The sequence below is a fragment of the Carassius auratus genome, unplaced genomic scaffold (assembly GCF_003368295.1).
Source record: "Carassius auratus strain Wakin unplaced genomic scaffold, ASM336829v1 scaf_tig00051972, whole genome shotgun sequence".
Taxonomy (NCBI): Eukaryota; Metazoa; Chordata; class Actinopteri; order Cypriniformes; family Cyprinidae; genus Carassius; species Carassius auratus.
The window spans coordinates 1034-11947 of record NW_020527218.1 but is presented as its reverse complement, the minus strand read 5'-3'; the positions used below and the strand labels follow the sequence as shown (position 1 = coordinate 11947).

The following is a 10914-nucleotide window of genomic DNA, read 5'->3' as shown; positions in this document are numbered from 1 at the left end:
TTAAAATAGATCAAAGTAATTTGTTGATCGTGCATATTTCTAATTGTTATTTTTCCAACCAATCCACCAAATATAATTCAAAACAGAAAAAGAGCTGCATAACTACACTATCCTCGCTGCTTGCTGCCATCTGGTGGACTACAAACTAATGCTGAGGTTAATGTGAATAACCCAGAGAGACAGGAGTCAGGCGTTTGCATTCATAACACTGTATGTTTAATACTGCATGTCAGTGAACAAGGCAGTACACATTCAGAGAAATTAATCTGAGCGAGATGATGCCATATGAAGCATATTGTTCACTCATGCATCACAATGAACCGCATCACAAACGAGCGCATGCATCGGCCACGAGTTCAACTGATCGCGCGAGAAGAAGCATCGAAGTCATCACCAGAGCCCCATCAATCATAGAAGAAGCATTACATAAGAGCTGCACAGTTCACTGTAGAAAGAAAGCATCACATCGTCACATTCAGAGAGAGGGAGTCTGGCGGGAGATTCGCGGGAAACGCTGCCGTGTGTGTGTGTGTGTGTGTGTGTGTGTGTGAGTCCAATGATCAATCATTCAGAAATTATACATTTGCATATTATACCCATACATCACCATTTCATTGTAATAGGATAAATAGTGTTAGAATAAACTAATATGAACCAAAATATTAGACATTTTGACACTGATGTTCAAGCCTGAATGATTGGTAATACTAATAATTATATTTATGTGTGTGTGTGTGTGTGTTTATTATCAAAAACAGATAACTAGTTTTGATAAAAATCATGATTTATGAAATTTATTGTTTTCACGTTTTGATTGTGTTAGATTACTTATTTTGTATTCATTATTATTTAATAATAATAATAATAATAATAATAATAATAATAATAAACAAGTGCAGTTTGATTTATATTAATTGCAATGCGAGATAAAAATATAATAATAACAATATCTATTTATTTGGAGTTGAACAGCAGTGCAAAAATGTCCCACAAAAATAAATAAGAAATGTCAAAATTAATTCAATTAAAATGCAAAAACTATGTGATTGCATTTTTAAATGCAAGTATACTTTTAAATACATTTTTTAAAATTTAATGTTGTAAGGCACACACAACTATTGATACTACTAGAATTATCTTTTGTCAAAACTGTTTTTTTTTTATGGTAACGGTTACATTAAATGCTGTGTAATAGTTAGTCATTTAAATGGGTTATTAATTCCGGTTCAAACAATAAAATCTTTTGTAAAAATCAGGCATTTTTCAGGCACAAACGCCACCGTTTCATGCATATGCCCCTGGTTTAAAACTAAAGCTTGGTCATGTTGAGAATCACATTCCTCTCCTCAGCCGAGAGGGAAATTCATCCCGACTTAACAAAATTTGCTTCCCAGTATGAGCTGAGTTGTGGGCAGCTCCTGACAGTTTTATCTGCCCACCGTGAGCTGAAACCAGAGCCGCACACAACTCACAATATCAGAGCCGAACACAACCAGCTGCTTCTTTGGAGTCTATTTACACGAGTATTCACAAATGATCATAATGCCACGTTTACTACATCCTTCACACAATGAAATAGTCTTGCTTTCTGAAGAATATGAAGGAAAAAAATCTAATAAACACAAATATCAGGCCAGTGGTGATCAGTTAATAATGTTCAGCGAACAAAACAGCCAGAGCAGTTCAAGTAAAACTGGTAAGACTCACTCCAGAATCACACTGTATTCACACTGGAAGCGTGTCGCTGTCCACACTGGAGGTGCTGAAGCTGCACGGCATCTCATGAACAGATACACATACAGTACATACGCAATACAGGTCAATGTTACAAGCTCAGCAAGAGCAAAATTAAGAAATTACTTCTTTTTGTCAGCAAAGATGCACTGAATTGATCGTTTGATTGACACTTATGTCTCAAATAAAAGCTGCTCTATTTAACTTGCTATTTAGCAAAGAATTCAGAAACATTAAGGTTTAACATAAATATTAATCAGTTTTCAGCACTGATGATAATCAGAAATGAATTATCATATTACACTGACTTCTGAAGATCATGTGACACTGAAGACTGCAGTAATGATGCTGGAAATACAGCTTTGATCACAGGAATAAATTATACTTGAATATATATTCACACAGAAAACGGTTATTTAAAATTATAATAATATTTCAGAAATATTACTGTTTTTACTGTATTTTTTAAAACATAAATGCAGCCTTGGTGAGCAGAAGAGATAAAACATTAAAATACCTTTACCTTTTCGAATGGTAAAAATACAAACACATATTTTAACGAAATAAACTGGTGTACAAAGGTATTTTTGAAATAGACGTTACATATGAAATTATCATATTTGCCTATTTCTCTAATTTGCTAAACCGTGTTTATTAAAAATAAATGAATCAGCATTTCAGTGAAGTTGATGCATTTGGGATCTCGAGCTACAACGGAGCTTCAAATAAAAATCTAAACATCAAAAATAAATCAATAAATAAATTCCAGATTTTATGTAATCTTATGGGCACCAATGCAGAATAAAAAAACAAATATCTATCAATTAACATGTATGATATTAGTAAATAAGTTTTTGTATTTCAGATGAATGAGAGCATGAAGTGAAAGTGCAGTCCAGTGTAAACAGCTCCAGTGATTCAATGCAGCATGCTACATGCGTCCAGTGCAGACACAGTGCCGTTACTCAGATGTGCACATATACTCTTTAAACATTACTCATTTTTATTTAGATTTTTTTTGTGTGTATAGTCAACACTTTGGTATTACTCTGCAATGCACACCTCTGCAAGCCAATCGATAAGTGACGGTTTGGCAGATATTGCTTTTTGCATTATTACCAAGTATCCATTTGAAATGCTATTGTGCTTTCTGATTACACGCGACACACCCAAACACACAAAAATAATCACCATCATCCATAGAACTGAACACATGTACAGCATTCAAATACTTTATGACATCCATAATCCTCTTGCCACCGACGTGACAACAAATATAAATGGTAAAAGTCACATTGTGCACCTGCGTCTCTTCACTCCTCGCACACCGACTCGCCCAGATCTACAGCGCCTCCTCTGGTCAGTCTGCGCATCTTGCTGAAGTCGTGATCGGAGCGGAGGTAAGACAGCGACACTGCCTCGTGCATGCCCAGCTGATGTGGCTGAATATGGGCCGGCAGAGGACGCATTTCCCCTTCACTCCTCCAGAACAGACAGTAGTGCTGCGGCTCCGTCACGCCGAACAGACCGGCGCAGGTTTGGGATAAAGCCTCCACATTTTCCCCTGTCTTCCAGAGGAGTGTTCGCACTCCACTACGACAGTCGTCCTGGAACAACACTCGCACAAACCTCTGCACTCCGGCAGGAAACAACAGAAACAAACACAAAACACACATAGCTGATTTAAAGGAATAGTTCCCAAGCTGAAAATGATGAGAAATGTAGCAATGGATGCTCCGCAGTGAATGGGTGCCGTCAGAATGAGAGTCCAAACAGCTGATAAAAACATCACAATAATCCACAAGTAACTCACAAGCCCATATTCTATAATAATGCATTATCCATTTCAAAAATCCTCTTAATTCAAAATCCATCAGCGTTATTTGTTATGATTATGTTGCAAACGGTACCTGATTTGTGCATATTTCTCTCCTTATTCAGAGCACTGGAGAAATCAATATTATTGACGCATATTATAGCTGGAACAAATGGTTTAAAGTTAAAAAATGATCTTAATGATCACTTTGTTTCCTACAAACACACATCTTTCACTTCACAAGTCATTAACTGATGGACTGGAGCGCTGTGGATTATTGTGATGTTTTTATCAGCTGTTTTTTACTCTCATTCTGACGGCACCCATTCACTGCAGAGCATCCATTGGTGAGCAAATGAAGCTACATTTCTCCAAATCTGATGAGGAAACAAACTCATTTATGTCTTGGTTGGCCTGGAGGGGCGTCCCTTTTCAGCATATTTCCATTTTTGCATGAACTATTAAACTAGTAAATAAATATATAATCAACCAACTGTTTATAGTGTTAATACAGTTTCAGTGTGCATTACTTAACTGTTCACACTATTAAATGTTTAATCAAAGTTGTCCTAAAACCTAAAACCAAAACTTGTTTGATGAAATTTTTTGATCCTCTTCAAATCTCGACCACTTGTATTATAAAATATTATTACAAGTCAGTTGATTTGGACCTACCATCCCTTTAAAAATTCCTTTTGACTACACGGAAGACAAATCCACAACAGTAAATTATTAAATATAAAATGTAAAAGAGGAATAATATATATATATACATAAAAATATGTATATATGGTTTTAACCTGTTTCAGCTGATTGTCTTTCTGTGTCTTGGCTTCTTGGCCCCGCCTCCTGCTCCACTCCCTCAAGTACTCTTGAGCCTCATTGGTTATACTGCAGGTGGGCGTGGCCCCAGGCTTGTTCTGGATCAGACATAGGCTGGCATACACACTCGTCAAATAATATCCACCTACAAACAAACAAAAAACATTAAAACTCCTCAATCCAGGGTCATCAACAATGAACACTTCTAAATCGAAGAAAATCTGAATTCATAAAGAGAATACATAACTAGTTTTAAAGCGTAGGTAGATCAACTGGATTACATAATTCATAAGACTTTATGGAAGTCTGCTGGGTTTCCATGGTAACAGCAACTTGTGATTGCCGTTGCTGTGTTCAGGTAGTGTAGTTCTTCACTGGGAGTACGGCTACTGAAGTTGATGGAGATAAATGATAAATGATGTGGAAATCACACCCACTCGCAGCTCGGAGCTCAAGGTAGGTCTGTCTTGAAAGGTCTGTGTTTTATTATAAAAAATCACGAGTTTCATGATCTTTAGAGCTGATTCATTTTTAAATGAAATTATTTTGATTTACATTTTCCTGTAATTAATGTAAAGTTGCTTATTTATAATTGCCTTTGTATATCCCTTTGATTCTGTTCCTCGCAGTCCGGGATTTTGTGAAGGATGCATGCAGTACCTGTTATCTAACAAATTATCTTACACGTTAGCATAAAAGTGCTTGTCTGCTCAATGGATCGGTTAGAATTGAGTCTAACAAACATGGATTTTAGACATACAGTAGTCTGTTTTTGTTTATTTCTAAGGCAAATTCTCCTTTACCTTCTCCTGTCAGCCATGACGGCTCAAGCAGCTCCATCATGTACTCTGTCTCCAGCAGCAGTTGTGGGATGTTACATTGAACTAGCACGTAGGACAGCGCTGGTAGGAAGTCCTCAGACCCCACGTCCTGATCTGCAAAGAAGAAATACGTCAAGAAACTTAATTCCCTTGATGTTTTGACATATAAGGAAGATGTCACTGTACTATAAAAACATCCTGTATGTTTCAGAAAACTTTCTCGTCAGTCTAAAAACAGCTTATATTAAAGGCAGTTTAAAAAAATTACACTGCTTTTGGAATTTACAACGTTATGATGTAATAGTGTGGATAAGCTCCGCCTCCTCAGAAGAAGATCAACGCCTGCTTCTACATCACTGCCTGTTTAGCTCCGCCCACGGATTCTCACATGTAGTGTGAATAACAAGAGAGTCAAATGCAGGACTATGCAGAAACCAAACTAATAAAGATGCTCTAAAGACAACAAGACGCTGTGCAGGGCTTAGCTGTGGAAAAACTGTGCATTGCCTTCCTTCTGATCCCAGCGTTAGGAAACAAGTAATTAACTTTATTTTAAATGAAGATCAAGACCACATCAGTAAGAACTTGGTCCTTTGTTCTCTTAATATTACCACGGATTAGTTTACAAACAAGGCACAATTCGATGCAGGATTTTCAGAAAGAAATCAACACAATTGTAACAACTCTTTTATTACGTTATCACTATTGCTTTGTCTTTAAACAGATCGTTTGAAATGATCATTTAATGCATTTTTAACCTAAATCACTGAAGCGTTCATCTGTGTAGGATGTGGCTGTCAATTATACATAACTGTTAGCCAATCACAGCAGTGGGCGTTTACTTCCGAGTCTGAATCTGTCATGCCTATTCAAACAAAGCATTCTGATGAGGGGGGTCAAAAACAGGACAGACGGAAAATAAAGAAAAAAGCCAATTACAAATTCTTGATAACATTATAAGTGGACCTCAGAGAACAGTATGAAAAAAAAACCAAGAGGCAGTTCATGACCCCTTTAAATTAACAGTGAAACAGCGAAAGTTGCCCTAAAGATGACAAACCAGTATCTAAATCTTTGCTCACCAGGTTGTGTGCCCATGGCTTTGTACACACTCTTGCACACCTGCAGCAGAAGCAGCACTTTGTCAATGGGCGAATGGCTGCGCTGCATCAGTGTGAGCTTTGCCTTCGCTCTGTCCATGCCGCGAACGTCCAGGACGCCGACTCGTACAGCCAGCCGCTCCAGTGCGCCCTCCTGGTAGGCCAGCAAGCTGTCTGTGATCTTCTGTAAGGAGCCGTCCTTAGTGTGGAGGGAAACGAGCCTCTGCTGCAGCTGAACCTTCAACGGCTTCAACACGCAGCCAAACAGAGCCTTTTCCAGGGCAAGATCTGTGGGTCACATAACAGGAAATATGCATCTTTTATTGTTGGTAAAGCACATGGTGTTATTTAAACCTGTAAAGTAAATTGTCCCTGTGAAATACTGTGGGTGGATTATTTCTGAATGATAACAGTCTCTTTGTGTGCCAGTTACATTATTTGCTGGCTTTGTATGGCCTTGTCAGGGACTGAAATATAGAATGGAATTTTTAATAGACAATGTTAATGATTTTAAATTAATTTCACACAACGTTGATGCTATACTTTATAAATAATCTGTATCTCAATGTTTTATTGTGGTGCAAGGCCTTGGCCTTTAGACTAACACTGTAAATGCATTACTATGCATGCACATTTTTCTGTCAATGCTGCCAACAGAGCATTACAGATCTTTTATTGAACCCAAAATATTTCTTCATACATTCATTTCTAATTTAATAATGCTTTGATCAACCAAAATGAATGCTTACGTTTTACACTGATTTGGCAGAAAATTAGAAGATATGGCACAGATTGCATAATGGCCTACTCCTGTTTGGCTAAAGCTATTTGAAACGTGCACGTTTTCTCCTGTAGCTCTGTATAAACATGGTTATGTCTTTGGTAGTGAACACAAAGGCACACAGCTACTGAGCAGCTTGACGAAAATAAATAAGCTCTGTTCAATAGCAAATTAATGTTTGTACAGCAGAAGAAAGAGCCAGACACATTACAGCAAACAAGAAAATCTGTGCACTGATCAAAATCTCCTCCCCATCCCTCCTTCTATATCTTCTCTCTCTCTCCACACGCTTCCTGAAGTATGCGTGGGAATGTGCTATGTGCTAATGATAAATGCAAAGTGGAAAATGCGAATGCCTCCACCAACATCTGAAACAGCATCCATCTCCAGGGATGTGGCCAGCTTTTAGATTTCTTGCTTTGATTTGGGGGAGATATCTCATAATCAGCTCATAATCCCAGCTATGCAGGCTTATAAAGTATTGGATGTTCTTATTTGACTGATGTAATTGTTCTGCAGTATAAAAATAGAGCTACAGTAACTTAAACTTGTGTCTTAAGCTCTGCTGTGCTGCCAGAAGTTAGCATGCTGCATTAACGCAGCATGCTACAGAAACTCTGCAAAGAACATTTTTGGAAATATATACAATTTTACAAGTGCACCATAGAACAGCAGTCATCATCTCACACCAAAACTGTTAAAGCTGTGCTAATAAAAGCTACATATAACATTGAAATTCAAACATGAATGCTATTTCCCAGAAATTCATTATTTTAAAGGATTCTATGAAACCAATCAAATCTTTTATCCACTCCAGTGGTTTTTAAAACCTACTGATTGGATTCCATGATGCAATCCATAGCGTTGAGCCGTTTACTTCCTGTAAAAGCCTTAGTGATGTTTGCCAAGTCAAGCATCACAATTAATATTGCTCATGCTTAGAGTTAATTATCTGAACAAACTCCTAGTGCATCCTAGGTGTATTAAACCTACCTTCATTAAAATTAACTTAACTGCACCATTTGTGCTGTGAACAGAACTTGAATGATGCATCATGCTTCTTGTTGATTGTTTACTTTCATGAACAATCAGACCTTCAGTTTCCACCAGACAGACATTAACATGGGCAAATACTCATTTAAAGACATCAAAACGATATTAAAACAGGGACATATTTAAAGACAAGACTATCATGAGGATGACCCATCTACAAACTGCTCAGAACATCCAGGCAACTTTCTAGCAATGTCCCACCAACTTAGTCACATTTTATTTAATTAAAAGAAAACAGGTCTACTTTCATTAATATTCTATTCTATATGACTGGTAAAAATTGGGGGTGGTATGGCCTAGTGCAGGGGTTCTCAACTCTGGCCCTCAAGGTCTACTTTCCTGCAGAGTTTAGCTCCAACCCCAATTAAGCACACCTGAACAATCTAATAAACATCTTCAGAATTACTAGAAAGTTTACTAGAATTACTAGAAGAGTTTGATAAAGGTTGGAGGTAAACTCTACAGAAGGGGTGGGGAACGTTGATCCTGGAGGGCTTGTGTTCCTTCAGAGTTTAGCTCCAACCTTAATCAAACACACCTGAACAAGCTAATCAAGGTACAGGTAAACAGGTTGGAACTAAACTCTGCAGGGAAACAGGCCCTCCAGGATCGACGTTCCCCACCCCTGCTCTGGTAACCAAAACTTGGAGGTTTGACTTATATTGCATGCAAATGTGAACCCCTTCAGCCCTAACCACCCCGCTCCAAGGAGGACTCAATCCCAGCTCGCCATTATGGCAGGCGGGCACACAAACAAGAATGTTAAAGACCGCAGCCTATAACGGTTTTTACACTCATTCCCTTAAACCTCTATCCCATCCGGGTCACGGCACCAATGTAACCCCTCCGGTCCTAACCACCTTACTCTGAGCAGGAATAAAACCTAGGTCACCAGAACTCAAACCCAGGTCACCAATATGGGAGGTGGCCACACTAACAAGAACGTTAAAGACTGCAGTCTATAGCCTTCTTTACACTGACCCCCTAAATTTCATCCGGGACACTGCACCAATGTAACCCCTCCGGTCCTAACCACCTTACTCTGATCAGGACTCAAACCTAGGTCACCATGACTTGAACCCAGGTCGCCAATATGGGAGGCGGGCATACTAACAAGGACGTTAAAGACTGCAGCCTATAAAGGTCTTTACACTCATCCCATTAAACCTCACTCCCATCCGGGTCACGGCACCAATGTAACTCCTCCGGTCCTAACCACCTTACTTTGAGCAGGAATAAAACCTAGGTCACCAGAACTCTAACCCAGGTCACCAATATGGGAGGCAGCCACGCTAACAAGAACGTTAAAGACTGCAGTCTATAGCCTTCTTTACACTGAGCCCCTAAACTTCATCCGGGACACTGCACCAATGTAACCCCTCCGGTCCTAACCACCTTACTCTGATCAGGACTCAAACCTAGGTCACCATGACTTGAACCCAGGTCGCCAATATGGGAGGCGGGCATACTAACAAGGACGTTAAAGGCCACAGTCTATAGCCATCTTTATACTGACCCCTAAACCTTATTCAGGTCATGGCACCAATGTAACCACTCCGGTCCTAACTGCCTCTCTCTGAGCGTGACTCAAACTCAGGTTGCTGGAATGGGAGGCACTAACCCTAACCCAATGTTAACAAGGATGCTACAGACCAAAGTGGCTAGCGTCAGTTGTAGTGCACCTTCTGAAATCAGGGGAGTGAGGTTTACTTACGCACCTCTTACCAGCTGGTAAAGTTCACTGGAAATTTAACTCCTAACCTTGGCATTGTTAGCATCTGCTCTGCTGTTTGAGATACAGGAAGTAATGCATCAAAACTGGGTCACTGATTAAATCTCAAGTGATGCCTCCTTACCTTTCTCATTCTCAGGCACCAGTGTCTCAATTGGAGGTTCTATTTCTCCTGCTTCCAGAAGGAGACTTTTGGCTTGGGACAGAAATCTTCTCATCCCCTGAAGCAGCTCCACAGCAGAACTATGCTTTGAGGCCTCCATCTCCTGCCTCTGCTTCTCTAAAAAGTCCTGCACCAGCGACCCAAATGTGGAGCGCTTGTCACATGAGAGTTCATCCACCAATCTGGCAACTCTGCGCTCAGGAGCGAACACGCAAACAAAGGCGGCGGTCATGCGGCGCAAAGTCGATGTGGGGTTTGCTGAGGGAAAACGGGTACCACGTGCGGCAGGTGGCCATTGGTGGGCAAGGTCCGCCTGGGCTTCCTCCTCTTCCAGACTGCTGAAGGAACTATTGCTGTCCAGTTCAGCAAGGGAAGGAGCTCGAGTCCTTTCCAAAGCCAGACACACCTCACCATCTTCAGTATCTTTGTTGAGGTTAGTGTTGCCTTGCTGGGGTAAGGAATTACTCTAGAGAACCACACAATGTGGAGGGGGGTAAGGTAAAAAAAAAAAGAAAACGTTATTTTTAGAAAATTGACACTAGGGAAAAACTAGTTTCAAACACACATCACGATCATGACCTTCCAGAACCACAAGTGCAGTGTAGGCACAGTATGTGGAATATCATTATATTGTTTGTAGGAGGCAGTTAAGCAGTAATGGTTATATTTGTGCAAACCTCTTTCCACCCGCGCTAACTACTGCACAGTTGCATGGGGACTGTGATTTAATCCAGTGGTTTTCAGTCCTTGTCCTGGGGACCCATCACTCTCATTTAACACACCTATTTAAGATCATCAGCTGGTTTGAAAGAAGCTCCATAAACTTAAAGGCGTGAGTCAGATAAAAGAGAGCAGTGTGTCCTCGGGACCATGACTGAAATCCAAAAATTTA

The 10914-nt window shown here is 39.7% G+C and overlaps 1 protein-coding gene across 1 annotated transcript; it reads right to left on the bottom strand.

The window, feature by feature from the left end:
- Nucleotides 1–2219: 2219 nt before the first annotated feature.
- Nucleotides 2220–10488, bottom strand: LOC113090032 (ras and Rab interactor 2-like; the record flags this gene model as incomplete). The annotated part of the gene is made up of 5 exons (XM_026256147.1): nucleotides 2220–3365; nucleotides 4351–4517; nucleotides 5176–5307; nucleotides 6276–6581; nucleotides 9984–10488. Coding segments are annotated over 5 exons (1428 nt in total), but the record flags the coding sequence as incomplete, so codon positions are not given.
- Between the last annotated feature and the right edge of the window lie 426 nt (nucleotides 10489–10914).